The sequence below is a fragment of the Myodes glareolus genome, chromosome 21, assembly GCF_982192425.1.
Source record: "Myodes glareolus chromosome 21, mMyoGla1.1, whole genome shotgun sequence".
Taxonomy (NCBI): domain Eukaryota; kingdom Metazoa; phylum Chordata; class Mammalia; order Rodentia; family Cricetidae; genus Myodes; species Myodes glareolus.
This window is the reverse complement of record NC_142046.1, coordinates 50471957-50496657: the sequence shown is the minus strand read 5'-3', so window position 1 is coordinate 50496657 and position 24701 is coordinate 50471957. Positions and strand designations below refer to the sequence as shown.

Below are 24701 nucleotides of genomic sequence, written 5' to 3'. Positions count from 1 at the left end.
AGTCTAGCTGCAAGGGAGCCTGGCGAAAGAAGGGAAGCACGCGTGTCTTTGTGAGTGGGGGAAGTGAAGCAGTTTGTTTCAGTGAAGTTTGTTCTTTAATTGCAGGTAGAAAACCAACCCAGAGACCTTGCACTCAAACCGAATATAAGTGCAGCAACGGAAACTGCATTTCGCAGCACTATGTGTGCGACAATGTCGATGACTGTGGTGACCTTTCTGACGAAAATGGTTGCAGTAAGTAAACACTTAGCTTTGTGTTTCATTGTAGTAAATTAACCAGATACACTCTGAAATGGCTCGACCCCGGGTCTCACATGGTGTAGTCGAGGATCACCTACAAATCCTGATTCTCTGCCTCCAAGTGCTAAGATTATAGAGTGGTTCCTTTTATTTTAAAGTAGACTTTGGGCTGGAAGAGATAACATAATCAAGGAAAAGATTGGGTTTATTTGACACTGTTGAGGACATATTATTAATCCATATCTTTGATTTCCCTCCATAGTTTATATTCCATATATAATATGTAATAATATATTATCTAATATACATACCCTCTCTATACCTTCTACATATTCTGTCTCTATATGTGTTCTCTCTGTATATGCTTGTTCTCTATATATGATCTCTTTCTATATGTTTCAGATGTATTGCAAGGGGCGTGGCCTCTGTTTCCCTCTGTCACAGTCTGATCTTTAATTTAAGCCTTGATGTCTTTAACTAATTAATCAGTTAATTAGCTCTTGTGTACCCATGCATGCCATAGTCCATTTCTGTCTGTCTATCTCTCTCTCTCTGTCTCCTTTTCTCTCCTCTGTGTTTAGGTCAGAGTACAATTTTGGGGTGATTGGTTCTTTTCTCCTCTAGATTCCAGGGATGGAGTTCAGGCCTCCAGTCTTGCATAGCAAGATTTTACCCTCTGGGCCACCACAGTGGTCCCTGAAGGAGTTCTTAAATAGTGACAATCTGAGATTGGCCATGTTAGCTCCAAGTGCTTTCAGCTTCTTGGTTTCAGATTCATGATATGGTCTCCCCTCCATACACCACCCCCATCCCGAGGCCTGCAGAAGACTTTTTGACAATTACTAAATGACCACGCTACACTGTGTTGGTTTACCACATATCTCATACTCCCTCAGTGGGACATGGAGGGCTTGGGAAGATGAAGTGACCTGATTAAACTTTTGATAGAATTTGTGAATCTGGGTGGCATATTTGGGTTTTGACATGGAGAGACCAATATAGAAACAGCTTCAGGAGGCTAGCCAATTTCCGAGTTTGATTTCTGGCTTTCTCCTGTTGCCTGTGCCTGTCTGTGTGTATCTATTGTGTACTTTTTTCAAGTGGATTTTCATTGAAGTTTTACTTAGAATGAAACATGTCTCACTTACGTGTTGAGTGTGCTTAGAGTACCCAAGCTTTACCCAGTCACTACATTTCCAGGCACAGAAAGACATGGACATTTTCCTAGTGCCATCCAATTAGAAAGGAAATAAGCTGAATTTCTGTGATCATAAAGGTAGAGTGACTTGCTCTCTTACTCCCTTTTCACAAATTGGAAACCGGTGAGACAGACCATCATATAAACAGATAGCCATATGCTTCTGTTCGTAGAGGCTGGTTGCTAGGCAACTGCTGGCACTGAGCTGGATACCCAGCCCTAATGCCACTGTTCCATGGATTAGGGTGATGGCTAGATGTTCCTTTTGATGTTTCTGGTCTTCAAATGAAAGATGAAAATCTTCCACTCCAAATGCTGCGATGCTCCCGTTAAGGTCGCTTGCTTTGGAAGAATATGATTCAGCCAGGGGAGAACTTTCTGCGTTCTTGACCTTAGAGCTGGGCTTTGGAGCTGAGAGAGGGCCACAAAGCCCACTGACACAATCGTGAGACTATCTCACTTCAGAGAGACTATGGCACTGGGAAGATGAGAAAATTACGACGATCTTACCAATGTGTGCCAAATAGACAATTCATAGACCCACTCAAAACTCTGAAAAGCTAGAAAGGAAGCCTGGGAAGGTTTATTTGTTTAGGAATATGTAGTTATTAGCAGCGAAAGGGCATTCTTCTACTCTTGAAACTCAATGTTTTTAATCCATCCAAAGTATACAAATGAATACCTTACTAGGCTGTAAGAGACCCCAAGATGTGGTTAGGAAGACAGAAATGAATCTACTTTGAGCTGAAACAGAAGATGAGGCATGACTCCTTTATGGAGATGAATGCTGCTCACCACTCCCACTTGGTGTGGGAGTAGGTGGAGCCTAAAAGGAGCACACTGACAAGAGTGATCAAAAGCCAATGACTGAAAGCCAGGTGACTTGCAGAGAAGTATTTGAACAGAATTCAAGTTGTGAAACCTGGAGACCCTGGAAAATTGGGGATAAAAATAGCCATTTAGCAGACCCAGCACAAACAGATTATTGGTCTCTTTTGCTTATTTATGAAATTATAAAATTCAGGGACATGCTAATAAGTAGAACTGGGATGTAGCTCTGTCTTTTTTGCATATTTACCATGTGCAAGGGTCCCAGGTTTGAGGCTCCAGGTTCAATCCTCAGCTTCAGAAGCAAAGAAATGATCTGAATATCATAACCAAGAAAGGTTAGCCTTTAATTAATTAATTTATACATTTAGTAAAATATTTTAAACAATGTTACAATCTTTTCTTCACTTTAAGTTTAGATATTTCCCATGACAAAGTATCATCTGAAGCCTTGAATCTTAACAACCCATCATATAACTTGGTTTCTTTACATTTTAATGTCTCAAAATGAACTATATCTTACAAATTATAACACACTACACTACAAGCTATTATTTTCCATAACAGTGGTAACTTTATGTACAATACAGTGCATCTTATCTCTTCCTAAGTGTTGAAAAGTTAATTATGGTCAATATTGTTTTACATATGAATATATTTATTTTTCTGTGTTGCTGGTAATAAAGTCCAGAGTTTGTGCCTGCTAGGTAAAAGCTCAGCTATAATGGCAGTCAAACAGGAATATTGTTAAAGTAGTTTAAGATCCACATATATTATAAAATTATTATTTTATTATCATTTATATAAGAGAAATTTATAATAATAATAATAAAATAATAATAAAATTTCTTTTATAAATTTCTCTTATGCTGTTTAAGGCTCTACATATGAACTAAGCAAGTTTCCAGCACATTTAAAAAAAAATAGAAAAGGAAACCTGGATATGGTTGTCAAAAGCTTAGATTCAGTCGTTATCATAAGCGTTTTGTGTATGAAAATTGTGTGACACGACTGTGTATTATAGCACATCCTGATAAATATTCTTCCAATTAACCAGTCAATAATTGGAGTAATTATTTTCTAGCCTGTATCTGTGTGCATGTGTGTACATGCGTGTGTGTGTGCATGCGCAATCTACTTAACCCCTATCTACCTGTTTACATTTGATGGTAGTTGTGGAATCCCCGGAGTTGGTTGGATGTTCTGAGGCCGAGCCTGGTGGTACTACAGCTGTGAGGGGAAATGGCCTTAAGGATGATTACACATTTGTGTAGATGGCATCCAGACCATTTACATAACCTAGATCCATTCTGCTTCTGGAAAAGGGTCATCTGCAGTTCGTGTATAGTTGGCTGTATGTCTGCGTGTTTGTGGCTGATCTGACTTAGGATTCTGTTTTCAGATCTAGGAGCAAACAGAACGTGTGCTGAAAACATCTGTGAACAGAACTGTACCCAGTTAAGCAACGGAGGATTTATCTGCTCCTGTAGTCCCGGGTTCAAATCTAGTACTCTGGACAGAAATTCCTGCCAAGGTAGAATATTTTCCTTCTGTTGTTATTTAGAGAACTTTACATTTTTACGGTCTCCGTTTATTGCCTTATTCTAAACCACTGCATAAGTTCCTTAATGAGGTCTTGACGGTGACGGCTGTCCGTTATACCAGTCCATGAAGTAAAAGCACCAGAAATCACAGCATTTCACCCCAAGTCACAACCCACGTCGTTGTCACATACCTACTTAGGTATCAATGAGTTCTGTGACATGGGCTCAGTAGGTAGCTCATCAAGGTTGTCAGCGAATATGATTTTAGGGATCTTTTGTCATGTATACTACTGTGCTTCATTCAAACTAGAGATTGAACCTAGGGCATCATGTGTACTGGATAAGCAAGCTGCCACAAAGATATAGCTACAGCCCTTCAGTGGTGATTTAAAGAATTCTTTTGGTTACTAAAGCAGCTCAGTTGTTATACCAAATAAACGAGTCTTCCTGTAGCCGTTTAGTTATCAGAACAGAAGCAATATCAAATACCAGCCACATAGGTGTTTTTGGCAAGGAAACATTTGCCTTACCATTGTATGAAGTTATGCTGTGTTAGTTAAAATAATCCTCTGTCCATTGTTGAGCAGCATAGGGACTTTAGGGTCAATAGTAGTCTGCTGTGGATTTTTTTTTTATTGTGAACCATGTCATCCACATATTTTGGTTTCATTGCTTGTTTTTGCATGCACTCTTAGTCCACTTTGCTTGTGAACTCCAGTTCTGAATGGGTCGGAAAAGGTGTTGCATACTTTCTTTCTCTTTGCTGCAGACATCAATGAATGTGAGGAATTTGGCATCTGCCCCCAGAGCTGCCGAAATAGCAAAGGAAGTTATGAATGTTTCTGTTTGGATGGCTTCAAGTCTATGAGCAGCCATTATGGAGAGCGGTGTGCAGCTGACGGTATGATGGGCTCACTTCCGAGGGACATAAATCCTGAAGACTGTGATGTAGCAGGAAATGAACTTCCACTTTTAATAGTCTCCGCTACTTTTTAATACCCACGTCTTCTCTCTCTCTTCTTCTGTTAGCTTTAGACTCTAAACTATTGCCCCCTAACAAAGTGTACAATTAATTAAAAGACAGATTTTAGCTATTATTCTGAATTTAGCCTCTTCTATACCTGAATAAAAATTTCTAAAATAGGAGACACAAATAACAGATTGTAGCAAAATATAACAAATTGATGAAATGGTAGTTCCCAGTCCAGTGTGACTGAAGATTTGAAGCCACAAAACCTGAGGTGAACCAGTCTGGGACACTGACATATTTCTTTGTTGTTCATGAACTGCTGGTCACAAAGAGAAAGGCAGGAACATTCAGAATTTAAGAAACCTACAGTGAGCAAAATAACAAGTGGCCCCAACCTCTATACTAATACATGGTGTAAGGCGAGTGCTCGAGGTGTACATTTGATCAGTATTCTGTCCTCCAGTGTGAGAATGAATAGAACCTAGAGTGAAGAAACAGCTGGCCGGTCCCGCAATTAAGTAGCAAAAATTTAAAAAATTTTGAAATCTTTTAACTAAAGGGATAGCTGAACTAAATTAGAATATTCATATGAAACATAATGTCAAGTCTGAGGAAATGTATAAAGTGAACTTTTAAAAGTCACTTAAATCACATTTGATTGACATTTTGCAAGTAAATTAAAATTTTAAAATTCTAGAGAAGTATTTTGGGACGAGTCACCGTTGAAAAAGCTACTTTAGGCTTTAGGAAAAACCCTGCAAATTCCAGAACAAGCTGGCTTGTTTCTCATTAGCTGGCAGTTAAATTGGGCTATGGGGATGATTACCTGTTAAGACAATCACAAAACCTGTCAGTCAAGAGTGAGGGTTGTGAATTCCGTATTTATTCTGTGAGATTGGATGTCTACAGTGTTGCCAGTGGATGAGGGAAAGAACTTGAAGTAAAAAATGAGAACGCTTTGTAGGGGTCTCGATCTTGTCTAAACTGCCTCTGGTGGCAAAAAATAAATAAATAAATAAATAAAACAATAAATAAATAAATAGTAAAGAAAGGAAAGAGTTGGTGCCTGAGGATTTAGACTTGCAGAGTAGTCAGCTTTGATGGTCATATTTCTCTAAAACTTTTCCCTCTACTTCCTCTTTTCCTCCCTTTCCTCCCTGCCCCCCAAAGAAATATCTACAGTGTGTTAATACCTCCTTGACTTCAAGTGGAATCGGTTAGACAAAGCAGCCCTTTTTTGCTTATTACAGGTAACCCTCCTCTGCTGCTCCTGCCCGAGAATGTTCGAATCCGGAAGTACAATGTCTCATCTGAGAAGTTCTCCGAGTATTTGGAAGAGGAGGAACATATCCAAACCATCGACTATGACTGGGACCCCGAGGGCGTGGGCGTCAGTGAGTATAAGACCTGCACACGTCGCGTCGAATTTCTGGTTTTTTAGATGATGCCTTTTGCAGCTAATTGTCTGCATGATTTTCTCTTACCTTCTAATTGTGTGCCCTTTGAAGACTGAACCGTATTTTCTGTGTTTTCACATTTGTTTGTGCAATGTAATATTTTTTTTTCTTTCCGAATATGTTTATTTCAAGAGTGATAGAGAAGAGGTATAAGCCAATATGCTCTAGGATTCAGGCTTAATCTGTGTATAATTAGATTAACCTCAGTGCTTAAAGGTGGGTGGCAGGAGAATTACAAGTCATAGCAACCAATCCATAGCAGTATCCTGTCGTATAAACAGGTCATATAAATATCTGTTAAATAACTTCTCAGCCTTTTGGTTAAGACCGAGTATGAAACACTTTTTGTATCCTGTCATACAGGGCTTTCACCTATGTGAAAGGAGTGCGATTTCTATATAATCTGTTTTGAAAACTAGCCCCTTAGCTAAATTATCTTAATGAGTTATCTTCCAATAGAGATTATTAAGAAAATATTGCCAAGAGAGAAGCTGAGCCTTTCTTGTTAGTAGTGTAGGTATAATGTGTTTATTGCGGTTTGATGTAAGGGAATTAAGGATGGAAACGAGGCAGAGAGATCAGTAAACGACTCCACTCCAAGACCCTCGCTTGCTGTGCTTCTTCTCTAGGTGTTGTCTATTACACTGTGCTGGGGCAGGGCTCGGAATTTGGCGCCATCAAACGAGCCTACATTCCTGACTTTGAATCTGGTAGCAATAATCCCGTTCGTGAAGTTGACCTGGGCCTGAAATACTTAATGCAGCCAGATGGATTAGCTGTGGACTGGGTTGGAAGGTAAATATGTCCCTCATCTCTCTGTTTCGTTTTCACGGGGGAGTGCTGGTTTCAGTGCACCAAGGTGCATGAACTCAGTAACAAGCACAGCGCAACTGTGCCTGGGCCTGCTCTGGCCATAGCAATCACCCCTGCTTACCTCTGCGTGCAATACAAACATTGCCCTTTTCTATATTCAGTGTGGGCCTCAGAAGGGTTTGGGAAAAGCGCCCAGGTCAAAATTCTGTGTTTCAAGACTAAGTTTGAGTTTGGCAGCACTGACTAATTCAGTGGTAGAATTCTCCAAGAGTATCTTATTTAAAGATATCTCCCACTGGTAATTATTTGGAAAAAGAAACAAGGCACAGTTTTTAATATCTAAGCTAGCTGGTACCAACTGGTACCAAAACTATAGAGCCTCAGAGAATGAGGAAATTAAGCTACAGGCCTTCTCCTTGCTTATTAGGGAAAGCTTGCAGCCTTAGACATGGAAAGAGAGCAGGCTAGCTTTACCGAGTTCGTTATTTTGAAATGTTCTTTCCATTCCTCTTTGGGGCTGGTGCTCAATTCTTCTTGATTACAGTTGGGCTCTTTGCCAAAGGGACACAGACTCATGGGCAGTAAGAATTAAATCACACTCCTTAATCTGCCCATGGAGGCATGTGATCTGCTGTATCCACTACAGGCACAGATATATTATCTGAGTAACTTCCAGGCATCTGAGTTTTTATGCACTGGCCAGAGCTTATAAACTCAATTTTCTCGTGTCCACATTTCTTTTCAGTGATTGGTCCAGGCTTTTCTATTGTTTAACTCTGTCTCTCTACATCCAGGCATATCTACTGGACAGATGCCAAGAGCCAGCGGATTGAGGTGGCCATGCTTGATGGAAGGTACCGGAAGTGGCTGATTACTACCGATCTGGATCAGCCAGCTGCCATTGTTGTGAATCCTAGGCTAGGGTAAGCGTTTGAAGGGATGCTTTAGCCCACATACAGTTTCTAATGGTGAAATTCCACTTTGGGATATATGTGAGAAGCTGTCTGCTTATATGACTCCCTTTCATTTGGATGCATTAAAAGGTATCTTGCTGATTGAAATTCAGATAACAATTTGGTTATATTACATTGGCCATAAAAATTTTGTATATGAAAATACACAGAAGACACGTTCACACATATGCATTGAAATACTTCAAATGGCAATTGATCACAAAACGAGAACTAGTTTGGTCTTCTCTTCTTGATTTTTGACATTTAAGTAGACATTTAGCATTTGTGTAGTGGCACCTAAATTCTTCCTTATTTTGAGTAGATACTTTTTCTATTTGGACAGGACCAGTGTGTCCTATGCCTGTATATGAAACATATGAGTAGTTATTACTTTTATTCCCTTTCCACGTGTGAAATCATGACCCCTAGACATTCAGCAGTGATATGTTTCCCCGAGAAGTTCTAACTCCTAATGTGGACTTGACCTCAGCACCGAACTTTGCTTCTTAAGTATAACATGTGTTGGAAGGCAAGAGTCATCTATCTTTGTAGAGATAATGTACGCACCCTCAGGGAAACTGTTGGTTGCACCGTTGACGTCCCCTGTGCCACACTACTAGGGAAGCACCACTAGACAAAGTGCTGCAACCTGGGATTTTCTGTTACAGGCTCATGTTCTGGACCGACCAGGGAAAACAGCCTAAAATCGAGTCTGCCTGGATGAATGGGGAGCATCGCACTGTTCTGGTTTCTCAGGACCTTGGCTGGCCAAATGGCCTTTCCATAGATTATCTGAACGACGACCGGATCTATTGGAGCGACTCCAAAGAAGACGTGATTGAAACAATAAAATATGACGGGACCGACAGGAGAGTCATCATAAATGAAGGTAGGGAATGAGTCACCGTTTACATATTAATAATTGTCTAACATATTTTCAGTGTGTCTTAGGATGTGGTTGATGTGATTCCTCAGATTTGTTCCCATCAATTCCCAATTGCTATATTAAATGCAAATGAATTCATAACAACAATCCTTTTTGTAATTTTAAGTACCAGTATCGGATAAGATTTCTGTTAGGTCCCCCTGAGATTGTGTCTTCCATATGCTAAATGTGTGTCCTTCCTAATCTCCACCAAACTGCTTCTAGACACATTCGTTTTCCATGTGCTAGCCTGTTCTTGTGTCCAACTAGAAACATGAAGAAGGAAAGGAGTATTTTGTTTTATTGTTGAAAATCTAAAACAGAGCTGTAGCAATCCAGTGCATAACACATTTCCCCTAACTGGCCAGAATTGTCTTATCTGGTAAGCAGGAAGGGCCTCAATTCCTCCCATTTTAAAAAATGGAATAAACTCAACAGCTTTAAAGTGAGACCATTTATAATCAGTTTATCTTGAGCTCCATGTAACCCTTCCAGAGAGTCTGTCCAGCTAGCGAGCTATTACTTCAAGCCAAAGGACAACAGTCACAGCTGTGCTGGGGATTGGTTTCATTCACTAATATATAATTGTTTTCACTATTGATGAGCAGCAATGAGGCCGTTCAGCCTGGACATCTTTGAGGACCAGCTATACTGGGTAGCCAAGGAGAAGGGTGAAGTGTGGAGACAGAATAAATTTGGGAAAGGAAACAAAGCGAAGGTGCTGGTGGTGAACCCGTGGCTCACGCAAGTTCGAGTCTTCCATCAACTGAGATACAATCAGTCAGGTAATACACAGTCTTGGGATGCAATGAACTGGACATCCAGTCTTGGAAGGATGGCTGTAGCATTGTGCACGCTGGTGGTGCTGATGGGAGAGTGGGTATGCGTGGGCACGTCAAACATTTCGAATGCAGAGAGAGAACATCGTAGGTTGAATAAGATTATATAAACCACGAACAGAGAAAACCCGTTAGAAATGTTTCAGTCAGTCCTTGTTGGGGTTTTTCTCAGCTTGTCACCTGAACGCTCAGTATAATAATCTGTGTCTTAAGAGACCTGGTGACCTGGCTCAAAGAAAAATAAAAGTCTGGGCGCTGTCTTTCAGTCAGCTGTAACTCTGGGTCCCAGTTGGGGAAATGTTGGCTTGATGAAGGCTTGGGATTTCTACTCCATCCCAAATGTGCTATATTGGCATTCGCTCTGGACCAAGAGCCTTCAAATTTCCGCATGTTTCAGACTGATTAACTGTCTGTTTACGTGGCTCACTGTACCCCATGTGTGGGTATTCTCAGTCTTATGGGTTTTGGTGGTTTAGGGAAATGTGAAACCAGCTCCCCAGTCCTTTCCTGCAACTCAGTGTAGACTGGTGACATCAGATGGGATTCATTAGCAATGGGATGCCTAGAGTCCCCACACCCCACTTTTGAAGTAGGATCTGAATTTACACATATTTTGTATCACATTACAATTTGATACTGCAGAAAACTGGCAAAATAGTGAATGAGGAAGATTTTTGAATGAATCTTTTGTAAAACGTCTTATGTATTTTATAGTTATTCTCGACTGTGATTGTATTTTGGATGGTGGAGAATGAGGAGAATGTTAGTCTGAGAACAGATCCAGGAAGCATGGATCTAATTTAACCCTTGGATCCTTTAAATTTCATCTAGAAGTATATTTCCGATAATTCTATAATAGATAGAGTTTTGAAATGGTACTAGTTGGGCCCCATCCCAACATTTTGAGTGGCTCCCAGCTCATTCTATCAAAACAGCTTTGTTCCCTTTGTTTTTTAAACGGGGCAAGTTTTGTAGAAAGCTTATCCAGGGTGGCCTTTGAGTAACGACAAATCTTGCTATAAGACTTGGAACCCATTGGTCTTTTGAGCCATTTAAAATTTGAATTAATTTAATTTAAATTAAATTTTAAATTTTAAATAATCGGGATGGTGTTTGGGCTCTGCCAGTGCCAGACAGAGCCACACCAGGCATACAATGTTGGGGTACTCTGTCTCCCGTCAGGACCTAACTATGTTCTCATCTATTTTCCAGTGCCCAACCCTTGTAAGCAGGTCTGTAGCCACCTGTGCCTGCTGAGACCAGGAGGGTACACCTGCGCCTGCCCCCAAGGCTCTGGCTTCTTAAGTGGCAGCGCTGTGGCTTGTGATGCAGGTGAGGATACTCGCTGCCTGGGAAACCTTGGGGCCTTCAGTAGCCCAGAGGATCCTAGGTTTGCTACCTTGGCAGTTTCAAATAGGAGTAGCTGGGAAAGGGGATAAGGGAGACAGAAGAAGTGCTGGGTGTGACGCTGTGTGGGGGTGGGGTGGGCAACCATATGACCATTTACGTTAGAAAGACATTTTGAAGAGTGGTTGTCTGGCAGGGCTCTTTCTTCCTTCTCCCTTTGTCCCAGAATTTGCTCAAGGTAGAGAACCATTTCCTGAGGGGGAAGGAGCTAGCATGGAGCAGGGTGGGGAGGGTATTGGGGGGGGGTTGGGAGGATCCTCCTGCCTTTCTCATGTGCCCATTTGAGAATTTTAACTATCCAAGGACCGTGTTTTGAAAGCCGGCTGTGTTACTGAGGAACGAAGTCCAGAATAAGGCAGGGATGGTTTGGTTCTCAGGGTCGTCGATCGCTTTCTTGGCAGGACCCATTTTTCAGTGGCTCATCTAAATAGTTAATAAGTAATGGTGACGACTACCGTCTCTAACCAAGGTCCTCTGTGTCCTAAGCAGTCAGGGAGTTGACCCTGCAGCCTATTTTGTGGCTAACATCCCAGGGTGGGAGTTGGGGGAGTTGGCACTTCCTGGATGAAGCTGGTGGGAAAATGAAGAGGCATAAAAAGTTTCTACCACTAGGGGGCGCAAGCACTCCGTTCTCATTTGGAGAAAGCGCTCAGGGAGGAAAGGTCCTTTTGTTCTCCTGCCCAGTGTGCCCTGGGGGACTTGGGATATAAGATCCTGCTATTTTGAGGCTGGAGAGAGGGCTTAGTGGTTAAGAGTACTGGCTGCTTGTTCAGAGGATCCAAGTTCAATTCCCAGCACCCACATGATGACTCACAACGGCCTGTGACAACTGTCCCAGGGGATCTGATCATTTCTTCTGGCCTCCGAGGGTACCACAACCATGTGGCACACAGATATACATGCTGGCACACACAAACACTCTGTAAGATTCCCATTTAAAAGAACTTTATCCAAAGTAAGCCTTTTAACGATAATATGCAGGGCCTGGTTATAATATGCAGGTATATTGTTAATGAATGTATCAGTTAGTTCCGTGGTATTTACTGAATGCCTACCCACTACTAGGTATGACTGAAAGTACCAGAGATAATAGAAGTGAGTAAAACAGACAAATTCCATCTCCTATCGAGCTTACATACTCTTAGGACAAACAAAACAAACAACAAAAACAAAAAAGCAGGAAACCTATGTAGAAGGACAGGTGGTTAGAGTACAATGGAAAAGTGGGCGGGGACAGTAGGAGCGCTGGGGTGGCAGGATTGGCGTGGCTGACCTCTCTGATAAGGGGACTTTGAGAAGAGACCCTCAGAACCCAGAGAGTAGACAAACCCCTCAAATAGGAGCATGCTTGGGGGGGCGCGGAGGATCCAGTGGCAGGGTCCTTATAGAGATCCCACGAAAGCTGTCCCTCGGGTGCTTGTGCATCTGTGTCTGTGCGTCTGCCTCCTTGTTTCTCTGCCGCCGCTCTGGAGTCCTAGGCTGCAGTTTCCAGTGATGTCTAATAAACTCTTGGTGTTAATGGTTCCCAGAAGAGAATCTGGGGGATTTCAGGCGACAAACACAAGCTCTGGATTTAACATCTCTCACTGCTTAGAGCTAGGAAAGTACTCTGAAGTTCCTTTCACTCCCCAGGGGCTCATCACTGTTTAGGAAGTTTCCTTTGATGTAGGGAGCAGGCGATAGCCTGGTTTTGGGAGACTTGGTTGGCCTGACTCCACCCCCCCCCCCCTCACTCCTGCCTCCATCCTGGACAGGTTCTGCATGGTGCAGTGCTCTGCTGCCTGTGGCTGACTAACCCATGCATGGCTTTTCCTTTCTGCAGCCAGCGAACTTCCCATCAACATGCCTCCCCCATGCAGGTGCATGCACGGAGGAAGTTGCTATTTTGATGAGAATGACCTCCCCAAATGCAAGTAAGTCTGACTCTTGAGGTCCCAGCTGTAGGCCCTGGCTCCTGTAGGGAACCCAAGCTCTTTGTGTAGCTGGAAAACCAGATGCAAGATGCCTGCCCAATTCACCATTTTCCATGTCTAACCAGCTTGTTTTCCTTTGGGGGAGTCTGTAGCACTTCCCAAGCCATATCTGGCTCGAACCCTCTCAGCTGAGGATCTGGCTCCAATGCCTATGTGCATTTCTCAGGGATGCTGCATTGTGGGCACCTCTTGGGAGTGGCACAGTCATATGCAAGAGTGAGGAGTTAAAGGGTCGCAGCGCATCTCCCACGCCGCCTCCCACCATCACCCGGGATGATGGCTTAGGAGTGCGTGAGAGCATCTGATAGGATAGATACATAATCTTGATACAAGGATTATGCCAAGCAGAGTGGAGTGAAGAAGCCTGTTGGAAACCTTCGTCACAGCTGCTGGAGGACAGAACGCTGCCGCCTGTCCATCCTTTGTCTCTGTGGAGCAGAGTAGAAGCCCACAGGCTCATTTCACGAGGCTCATCACCCTGATAGGTGCTGCTCCGCCATAAGTGAATTTCTGGAATCAGACACGCCAGTACTCTTAGGTTGGCAGGAGAAGCAGATGTGGCACAGGCTGCCTTGCCTGTCCCCCATGCACTTCACTGGATCAGAGCCCTCTCTGCCTCTGTGCAGGCAGCCAAACCTAAGAAGGCAACCGACTCTCCTTTTGTTGGCTTGCAGGTGTTCTAGTGGCTACAATGGGGAACACTGTGAAGTTGGGCTCTCAAGAGGCATCCCTCCCGGGACAAGTAAGTGTCAGGAATGCGAGTGATCTGCAGTCGCCCCAGCTTTCTTTTGACCCAGGCTCAAAGGCCCTAGCTTCTCTAACCCTTCCTTGACTCTCTGTTTCTGCCCCCCATGCAGCAATGGCTTTGCTGTTGACATTCCTGATGGTCGTCATCGTTGGAGCGCTGGTACTTGTTGGATTTTTACACTACAGGAAAACTGGTTCTCTTTTACCCACTCTGCCCAAGCTGCCAAGGTCAGTTTCTGTGTTTCTACAAGGGACCCCTGTTAGTTCCTACTCTGATCTTAGATTTGGGAACATGCTTTCAGGTGTTCATGTAGATGGAGGGGTGGGGGCTTGCTACTGTGTTTGACATGTGCCCCCGGGGAGAGAACTGCACAATTAAGATTCAGTACTATGGAAGGGAGGTCATCATTACAAAGATTAAAAGTTAATCATAACAATGCAACACATTGTTTGCATACACTGCAGCTTAAGCAGCCTCGCCAAACCCTCTGAAAATGGCAACGGGGTGACCTTCAGATCGGGCACTGATGTTAACATGGACATCGGTGTGTCTCCTTTTGGCCCGGAGACAGTTATTGATAGATCCATGGCAATGGTGAGTGGGGGCTCTCGCGGGATTATCTGAGGTTTCCTTTTACATTAACTGATGGAAGAGACCCTTCTTGTAAGGAAAACTAATCCTGGGGATATTAAAATGAAGAACACAGTCTGTCCTTTGTAGGCCATAGAGTTGGTGGAAACGGTGGCTCCATCATCTTCTAAGAATTCATTTGTAGGCAAGGGTTGGCCTTTTCTAGTCTTACTGACCCTGCGTGTAGAATAGTGAGGAGCAGGTGGCACTCTCAGTGATGAACCTAGCACAGCCTTAGCCCAGCAGGGGCTTTCCTGGTCTAGTGCTCTGCCTCCACCTCAATCTTCTATCCCCACCCTGGCCGGAAAGAACAATACCACCCACCCCTTTCTCCACTGTCCCAACCACAGTGAGTTGCATACATTAAAGGGCCATAGAGAATTCAGCCATGGAAAGAGCATTTGCGCTTTCTGGGGCAGATGGCTTAGTTCATTTTTCTTAGTTGGAATAACAGTTTGCTACCTAGAAACCGTGGGTCTCGCTGCTGTGTTCTCTCCCCCACCCCCACTCTCTCTAAGACCTCATATGCTGGGTGGCCTTGTGAGAGTGTGGCGGTATGAGGGAGACACCTTTCTGTCTGAAGGCAGATCGGTGGGTGTGACGTCTCTCCCTCTTCTTCCCACCAGAATGAAAACTTCATCATGGAGGTGGGGAAGCAGCCTGTGGTATTTGAAAACCCAACATACGCAGCCAAGGACAACACTTCCAAAGTGGTCTCAGCAGCTCAGGTGAGATGTCACATGATCTCAGCCATCATTGCCGCTGAATCTTGTGTTGTAGAATGTTGCTCAGGGCCTCTAACCTGCCCTGCTAATGGGTGGAGGCACAGGGACCTGCATCTCAGCTTCCCTGTCCACGGTCATGAAACTGCCCCCGAAGCTGCCCCCGTTTTCAGCTCTGCAAATAGCCAGAGCCCGGGGGTAGAGACTGAGGCTTCACGGCCTTGGCGGAATGGGTGGGGTGGTGTTCACTGTGCTCAGTCTGAGCAAGGAGTATGAGTCTTTTAGAGGCACAGGGCCGTATGACAGAAACAGGGAAGTATGTCAGAAACGAACAAGTAGGAGATGGGTGTTAGGGGGACCCTATCTGAGGAGGCTGAAGTGGGAGGGCCTCCTGTTCTGAAGAGTACAGAGGTCTGAAATTTTTTACTTGGTGAAGGCTTGTCATTACTCTGTACTATTACTCTGAACTTGAGAAGAGACAGGTGTTTAGTCTGGACTACCGGCCCAGTGCCACCATTAGGTCTGCCAGCTTTAGGCCCATGCCTCTTTGGTTTAAGTAGCTACGGGAAATAGCCTGCAGTGTTTGCAGTGACCAGATTTCTTTCAGATTCTGCATATGGTATATTTTAATGTGGGTGAAGGAAATGTTTCTTTCAGGAATAGCTTTTTTTTGGGGGGGGTGGTTTGGCAAGACAGGGTGTGGATGTCTTGGAATGAGGCTGGCCTCGAACTCAGATCTGCCTGCCTCTGCTTTCCCAGTACTGGGCATGCGCAGCCATGGCCTGGTCAAATATGGCTTTGAATCTTGAAAGAATTTTACCTGCCCTTCGATAGCGCATTGCGGAATAGAGAAGACATTTAATCTGGTATTCTCATATGAAATAAAATGAGTATATACAAACACACATCAGTTTAAAATGGGAGATGTAAAATGCAAGAAAACGAGTATATTATCTTCCCTGTAATATATTGTCAGGGTGATTTGGGGTTAAGAAAGAAAATTATGTGGAAATTAAAAAATAAAATAGCATCAAGTATTATACCCATTTGCCTATCTTTTAAAATCCATCCTCTTTTAGGCAGCCCCCAGGTTACTCCGTTTTTTATTTGATTTCTTTATCTATTCATCTCTTGAGACATAGTCTCCGTGTAGCCCTGGCTGGCCTCAGACCCACTGAGATTTGCCCGCCTCTGTCTCTGCTGGGATTAATGGTGCGTGCTTCTCTACCAGCCCATATGGCTCACCGAGTTTGCGTAACTGGCCATGCTGTTACCGAGCACTTGGTGGCCGGTGTCTTTTGTAGTCAACAGTGGGAACGAAGGGCCTAAGAATTCAGCAGGAATTACCTTAAATGAGAGACCGTGATAGTGAGGACTGTACTTGCCTGCCAGGGTTGATACTTCCGGTGACTTAATGGCTATTGTTCTTATCTGGGGCAAGTGGCAGTGGTATTTACAGCTGCCAGGGTCACTCATCTGTGTGTGTGTGTGTGTGTGTGTGTGTGTGTGTGTGTGTGTGTGTGAAGAACAAGGCGGCAAACAGAATTTAAGAGTAATTTATTCATTTGTTCTTTCAAAACTGCTCAGGGGCCATCAGTATGCCCACAGGTGACTGTATCAGAAAATGTGGAAAACCAGAATTATGGAAGTCCCATAGATCCTTCGGAGATAGTTCCGGAGCCGAAGCCAGCCTCCCCGGGTGCTGATGAAAGTCAGGTAATGTGAAGAGAAGTTTGCAAAGAACTTTGAAACTTATGGGTTGATGTTAATCCGTGGGAGACCATGTACAAAGAATGGAAAACAGAATCCAGGTCTAGTTTATCTTCAGAAAAAAGGACATCAAATCTGAGACATTTACACAGCCCTTGCACATCCAGTCTTACTATTACCAATGTCTACCACCAGGTGGCACTACTTATTCCCCCTCCTCTAAGTCTAGATAGATGCACCTAATTGTATAGCCACAAACATCACCCACAAACATTATTGCCTTTAGTGTGCCAGGCAAACTATTTAGTGCTGGAGACTAAAAGGGCCAGGGGGTGGAGGGAGACCACCGCTTGATGAATTTTTCTTTATCAAATAAACAAAGGGCTCTGACCTCTGTGTATGTCTCCATCTTTCCTTGTTGGTGACATACAGAATAGTTGTGTGGGCTGGGTGAACGGTCTTGCCTTTCTTCCATAGTCATGGGCTACGGGCTCTGCATTTCACAGTCATTGTGTAAAACACAGGGGCTACTGAGCTGCCTTAGCGGGGGCCTGCCAAAGAGGTGGCCGGCACTACAGCCACCTTTTCAGTAGGGTGGGGGCAACCCACTGGGGTGTGTGTGTGTGTGTAGGTGTCTTTGGGGTCATTCAGTACATAGACCTCTCTGCTGCTGTGACTTAATGTGTGTCATACAGGAGGAACAGAAAAACCTGCATCAAGGGATTTTTCACTCAGGAAGCGCCGGTTTGTCAGTTGTGCTGACAACAACGATGATGATGGAGGTGATGAAGTGAGAGTGGGTATTCTGGCCAAGACAGCTTTGGAATAAGAGAGCTTTTTCTTGAGCTTCTTGGCCACTCTAGAACCCTGTGTGTCTATGCTCTGGACCCGACTAGTGGCATAGCAAATCTTCTAGATGACATGGGTCCAGATTCACACACCACACATTCACAGTAAGATTTTGAAACTGCTACATTAAAATAGCTGAGAGAGTCTACTGCCCAGGAACCAGAAGAGAAATTGAACAATATGCTACTTAAGCCACGTCCCTAAGTTGCTTTGTTTTTCAAAAAAAAAAAAAATTAAAAACCTAGGAAAAGACACGCACAAAGAAGACAAAATAGAAAACTTCATCTCCTTCCATCTCCACTTTTCATTTAGGGCGCAAAATGGAACATCTTCAAACGAAAACCCAAACAGACCACGAATTTTGAAAATCCAATCTACGCAGAGGTAACTTTAATCCCCGTTCTAAGCCCAGCCACTCATTGGTTTGCCATACACTGAGATTACGGGGGGGGGGGGGTGCAATCTGGCAAAGGTTCTGGTCATGCTGGGGATGTAAGTAACTAATTCATGTCTTGTTGTGGTTGTAGATGGACAGCGAGCAGCAGGAAGGTGTGGCTGTGGCCCCCCCTCCATCTCCTTCTCTCCCTGCTAAAGCTTCAAAAAGGCATTCAGCTCCAGGCTACAGTGCAACAGAAGACACCTTCAAGGATACCGCAAACCTTGTTAAAGAGGATTCTGATGTATAGCCACGCCAGCCCTCTAGGGAATCCGTAGACACTCACTTTTTGCACATATATTTTTTACAGACAAATGAAGAAAAAGTTAACATTCAGTACTTTATTAAAAGATATATTTTTCTCTGTTTGCCTATAGTTGACAGTGTGTTGCGTGTCTTTTTTACTCAAGCCATTTCATATTTTTGCCATCATCACGAGCTACTGTGTATACCTTGCACTGATGTTGTCCCGAGGGTGATGTTGTCATGGGTGATGCTGTCACTATGTTGTACTGCTGTAAGTTTTAGAAGGGTTATCACGTCTTTGCATTTGCTGATGAAAGTACCTATTGAGGGGGTTGGCGAGCTGAAGAATAAATGATCTAGCCAGGAAAGGAGTTGGTTTAGGGCCTCGATTATGTCAAAGAAGAGATACAACTTCCTTTAGAACAATCTAGGAAAGGCGTCCAAGCTTCATTTGTGCATCCGTTTTTACACATCAGCACTTAGATTAATAATCGGTGTTCAGCGTTCCATGTCCACTTGTTTAGTAGGTGTACTGAGAGAGGCTAGTGTTGGCTACATAGACTGTAGATGCTTCAGACAACACGGAAGGTACAAAAAGTGATTCGGTTGGGCCCTTCTGTGTGACTCTGGCTTCTAACCCCAGCTATGCTTTGAATGTGCTGTCCCTAGTTGCCAAGGTGACGTTTGTGTCTGTCACCCTACATCACACACTGAGTTTGTATTTCAGTCCTCTGCTTGATGGATGCCCTTGCCTGGCATCTCAGGTCATCCACCTTTGTCACCGAGTTTGGTAGCTGACGTACCCAAACCAAACCCGTGTCTCCATTAAGTGGGTGTGCCAAACAGATATCTGTTAAGCTGGGTGTATGCCTCTGTGTGCAAAATATTGTTATAGACTATTTATTTCCTCGGTTGACAACGACGAGAAAGGGAAAACATTCTTCTTGAGTCTTTTTCAGGGCTTTACCTAAATCTGTACATTTGTGTCAGGATGTACTGTCCATTCCAGCTCTTCTTTTGAGTAGTTGGTATATTCTTTACGACAGGGACCATGGCATGAATATACATTTTTTCCCCCATAGCAAGTAGCATCCCTGGTTCTCTGTGCTAATATTGCACATGTGTTAAACAATGAATGAATGGAAGGATGACAGGATGAATGAATGAATGAAGCATACTACTGATTATTTTATTCTCCAGTTCTCGAAATATTTCGTTGCTCATATTTTGAGTACTGATTGTAATTACTTTGATTAGAAAAAAAAAGCAACTGGAAATGATGCTGCTGAAAATTTCTAATAAATGTGTATTTTATCAGAGGTCTTTTGTGTCTCTGCGTCCTTCCTTCTCGAGCCTTGGTGATGAATCACTTTGAGTTGTGTGGGTTGCTCTCCGTCACACCCATTCCTTGCCACTTCTTCCAGCCCTCAATGCATTTTTGAATGGAGATGACCCAGATTTCAGGTTTTAGCTGAACCCTTGAAAGGATGACTTCATGTCATCTGAAGCTGGAATGGAGATGAGAAAGGGGTTTGGCTATGTTTTATTGTCTTGGTGTCATAATGTGGAGAGCTACAGGTGAATTTCACCTTCTCTAGATGCTTCTAAGAACATTGTTTCAGTCAAAGATGGGGAGCCCCACCCCCTTGCATAATTCCCAGTAACTAGCACCAGAATGAATTGATATGTGAAATTATTCTATTTCCAGTTTCTAGACATAGGGGCACAGAGCCTCTTAGTTGGCTTTTTAGTCCCTCTGGAACCCGTTACACCTGTATCACTTTTCTGGAAGAATTTAACGGAGGACAATGGGAAGTGCCATTCCCTGACAATGTGGAGGGATTTGCTACAAAGAAAACAGAACTGTTTGTCTCTAAGAGCAACTGGGTTAATCGCTTCTAAAATAAATTTTTTGGTTGTTTCTTTGTCAACTTGTGAAAACTTCCTTGGAAGGGACGTCTCAATTTTGGGAGACAAGGAGTCTTGAGCTGCTCTTGGCACAGTGTCTCACCACTTTAAACACATTTCAAGGGATCTGAATTCAGACTTAAGGGCAACGAGGCTTCATTTGTAAATGCATCTACGCAAATGCGCATCCCCCTCCCCGCACGCACGCACGCACGCACGCACGCACGCACGCACGCACACTACTCACAGTTGTGTTGATGGCGGTGGTAGCTGCAGGGAAATTCATGACTCCTTTGTTTAATGTGATAGAGGCAGTCTCCTTTCCTGGAGCTGGTGAATTCTTGCCAACTGAACAGTACATGCGACTAAAGTCTCCCAGACCTGCCGCTTAGCAGGGAGATGGGAGGGTTGGCTGTGTTCTCTTTAAATTCTCCCAATGGCTCCATGCTTTATCTTTACTCCGGTCTTCATTGGGAATTTAGTTCACTTAGATTCACCGAGGCTGTTTCAGTTAGCACCAAGCTCGCTACAAGAACTTCAAACAAAGTTCATATCCTGACTTTCTCTTCAAATGTCGTCTCTCTCTGGGTGAGCTGTCAACATACTGTACTTGAGGGGAAAACATTCTTTTTCATTAAGTATTTGGCACTCTTTGCAAAGAAACTCTGCAAATGTCTTTGGGGAACCAAAGCCTCAAGGAAATGATGTGGGTCCATGGTCCCAGGTTGAGGTTTCTAGGGTACAAAGTTGGCCCTACATAGGGAGCAAGTTTGGAAGAACCAATGGCATCCTCATGGCTTCTGATGGGATGAAAAGTTGTCAAATGGGCTCCAGAGTAAAGAACAAAGAAGCTTAGAAGGAAAATCAGTTTTATTTTTGAGGAGTTAAATTTTTGTTTTTAACTTTTAGTAATGGGAAAATTCATGCCATGGAATTTTACATTTAAACTGTTTTGTATATCTCTGTGTATGAGGTATGTTCATGTGCCATGGTGTGTATGTGGGGGCCAGAGAGCAATGTTGGAGTCTGTTCTCTCCTTCCTTCATCGAACCCAGCCATAGAACTCAGGTTGTCTGGTTCACACAGCAAACATATTTATTGCTGAGCTATCTTTCCAACCCTGCTTCTTGTTTTTATCTGTTTTTGAGGCTCTGCCGCATAGCCCAGGCTAGCCTCAAACTCATGGTTCTGATTAAGATCGCCAAGCCAAAATTGAATCCTTAGCCATATCAATTTTTCTTGTTTTTCAGGATGGTTTTGGGAGGTTGCCTATAAAGGTTTCTCTGAGGCATGATATTCTAAAGTTCAGACTGAGTTAGAGCTCATGAAAGGGTGCCAGGAAGAAAACTCAGCCTAGCCTGGCCCAGCAGAAAGTCATAAGTCAGCTACGATATCCTGTGAGTTACATCTTAGAATGGGCTTTGGCTACAGTGGTCAGAGTGTAAATCACCTATATTTGTGAGTAAAGGAGGGGCTGCCAAGCCCAGGATTGGCCAGGTGAGAGGTCAGAGACCATGACTCTCATACTGACTGACTTTGGTTAAGCTACTGGACTTTTCTGATTTTCAGCTAACTGTTAAAAAAAGAAAAAAAAAGTCTCAAAAAAAGAAAAAGGAAAGGAAGGACGAAAGAAAGAAAGAAAGAATATAGAGATAGGTTGGAGATGTTTCTGAACAGTAGACTCCGTGTGAGGTCCTGAGTTCTGTCCCTAGCAGCAACAGCACATCACTACCTGAAACACACACACACACACACACACACACACACACACAAAACAGACAAACACACCGCACTCCACGGCTCTCAGGAGAAGAGCGTTTACTCAGTCTCTAATACTGAGTAAATAGCTAACCAACAGCAAGAGGTTGTGTTCTCTGAACCTCAGGTAAAACTTCACATTTAATCCCCTGGAAACTCAACAAAGGAAGTATTATTTTAATCTTATTACAGACCAGGGAACTAAGAGAACACACGGAAGGAAGCTTTGTTGACCTTAGATTACAACATGACATGCCCGGTACAATGTCATATCCTAGGGAGAACTCTGCTTTTAGTTCCTACCCCACATCGTTTCTGTTTCTCCTTGTGAATGAGACCTTTGTGTGGAGGCAGAGTAGCATATGGTAAGTTTCAGAGAGATACCAGCAGCTGGACCCTTCGGTTCCTAGCTGCCCTGGTCTGAAATGTGGTTTTCACCAGCTCTGTTCTGGACAGCGTTCGCGGTCAGCTTTAGGTATTAAGTGTTGTAACTTCCTGTTTACCTTCATCCCAGTGAACGTTTTGACCCATTCCTCATCACCTCTCACACTCCACTAGAAGCCTAAGTCTTGAGATCCTAAAAGACTCAAGAGCTCAGAGAGAAGCAGGAATACGACCTCTTCCTCTACCGATGTCTGATGTCATAGAAATGCCCTGTGCATCTGAAAAATCCTAGCACTCCCTAGTTCCATGGTAAATTCTGAATTCGCAGAAGACTGCTCGTCAGCTCCCATGTGGAGCACAGCTATATGTGTACCCTGCTCAGCACTAGGATTCTGGTCCAGGAAGAGGACTGCACCTTCCCTTCCTTTCCTCATCCCTCTTCTTTTCCCAATGGCCAGAGCCCATTCCAGAAGTTAGCTGAGTTCAGCGGCAGATGTCATGAAAATAGCGCCCTAAATGCTGTCCCTGCTGCATCCCCACAGTCCTCCTGGGGAAAGGAAACTGAGGAAAAGAACACACAGTCACCAGGAAGGGAAGGACTCTTAAAAGCATTTCCCTTGTTAGCTAGGCAAGGTGGCGCAGGCCTTTGATCCCAGCACTCAGTGGGCAAAGGCAGGTGGATCACTGAGTTAAAAGGCTTAACCTGGTTTACAGAGTGAGTTTCAGGACAGCTAGAGCTACCTAGAGGAAACTCCATCTTGAAAAATTTTTTTCTTTATCATTTTAACATATATTAATTACATAAAACAATGGGTTTCATTCTGACATACTCATAGGCATCTTTGATTGTATTAACTCTTTATTTTTTAAAATCTATATTATAAGTATGAGAGAAAACATGGCATGTTTTTCTGGATTCAGCTTATTACATATTATATAACCATTTCCAGTCCTCTCTATTTCTCCCCAAGCATTTCATTCTTATTCATGGCTGAATAATACTCCTCTTAATATATTTTTTTTCTGCCCCTCCCAATAAGTTTCTCTATTGACTCAGTAAACTAGATCAAGCTGAAGTGAAAAAGAATAGCAACAGGTGTGTTGAGCAAAGCCGCTCTGGGGCCAGAGAAGACTCACACCTGATCCAGGGCAGGGGAGTTTTATAGGTTGTAGGTGAGGAGCGACGATGCATCTGCCACAAGCCAGGCTTGTGCCCCAGTGTGGTCAAAAGCTGAGCGTTTAGGCGGGGACTTAGGCAGCTGGCAACTTTGGGGTAAACTCCAACAGCCACCAAGAATTTGGAGTTGGGCTTTTTGGCACCTTTTGTTTGTTCGGAGACTCTCTGAGTGGGCGGGGTTTGGAGAGAGAGAGAGACAGACAGCGACAGAGAGAGACACAGAGAGAGATGGAATGGGGGTTTGCAGTAGCACGCAGGGGCAGCCAGAGGCTCCTGACGAACACTGCTCTGTATCTATCCTTCTCTGTCTCTATCCGTTCATCTCTTGATGGACATCTAGGCTAATCCTCTAATCTGGCTACTGTGAATAATACCTCAATAAACACAGATGTGCCAGTATCTTTGTTGTGTGCTGACTTAGATTGTTTTGCGTGTGTGTCTACCCAGGAGTGGTACAACTAGATCAAATGGTAGTTTCATTTTAAATTGAGGAACCCAAGGGATTCGTTTTTATGTGCTTGTACTAGTGAACATTTTGCTACTATAATGAAATCCTTAATATAGGCTACTGACGAAGGAAAAGGTTTATTTAGTCCAGAGGCTTGGGAGTTCGAGCCTAACCTACAAAGAGCAGCCACTTTAGCAAGGGTAATGGGGAAGACCCGGTCACTCCCTCCAATGATTCAAACACCTTCCCATAGGCCCTACTGCCTTTCAAAACGTCCCCTGCCTCCCAACAGTGTCACCATGGAGACCAAGCCTCTGTGGCCTTTGGGAAGGAATCATTAAACCATACCCAGATCACAGCAAGAAGCACATTAGAGATTTACCATACTGGTGGGAGGTCTCTTCTCACCTCTCAGGGAACAGTGATCAGTTAAGCCAGGCCCAGAGAGCCATAAAAATTCCCAGATTACCCTTAAATAACTGGCCTGGTCACCAGGGGAGGAGTTGAGGGACTGAGGCAGACAGCTGGGGGTCACAAC

At 43.6% G+C, this 24701-nt stretch overlaps 1 protein-coding gene across 1 annotated transcript in view; it reads left to right on the top strand.

Annotated features, from left to right (window-relative positions):
• Lrp2 (LDL receptor related protein 2) overlaps positions 1 to 19807 on the top strand; it is a 121737-nt gene extending 101930 nt beyond the window's left edge. Inside the window, exons 63-79 of the mRNA XM_048426082.3 lie at positions 106 to 234; positions 3669 to 3800; positions 4580 to 4711; positions 6031 to 6174; positions 6867 to 7032; positions 7845 to 7973; positions 8672 to 8892; positions 9537 to 9713; positions 10980 to 11099; positions 12997 to 13087; positions 13822 to 13889; positions 14005 to 14122; positions 14360 to 14489; positions 15152 to 15253; positions 16835 to 16963; positions 18119 to 18190; positions 18334 to 19807. Coding sequence (XP_048282039.3) covers positions 106 to 234; positions 3669 to 3800; positions 4580 to 4711; positions 6031 to 6174; positions 6867 to 7032; positions 7845 to 7973; positions 8672 to 8892; positions 9537 to 9713; positions 10980 to 11099; positions 12997 to 13087; positions 13822 to 13889; positions 14005 to 14122; positions 14360 to 14489; positions 15152 to 15253; positions 16835 to 16963; positions 18119 to 18190; positions 18334 to 18492 — 2219 coding nt within the window. The 3' untranslated portion in view covers positions 18493 to 19807. The remainder of the gene's footprint in view (positions 1 to 105; positions 235 to 3668; positions 3801 to 4579; positions 4712 to 6030; positions 6175 to 6866; positions 7033 to 7844; positions 7974 to 8671; positions 8893 to 9536; positions 9714 to 10979; positions 11100 to 12996; positions 13088 to 13821; positions 13890 to 14004; positions 14123 to 14359; positions 14490 to 15151; positions 15254 to 16834; positions 16964 to 18118; positions 18191 to 18333) is intronic.
• The last annotated feature ends 4894 nt before the right edge of the window (positions 19808 to 24701 follow it).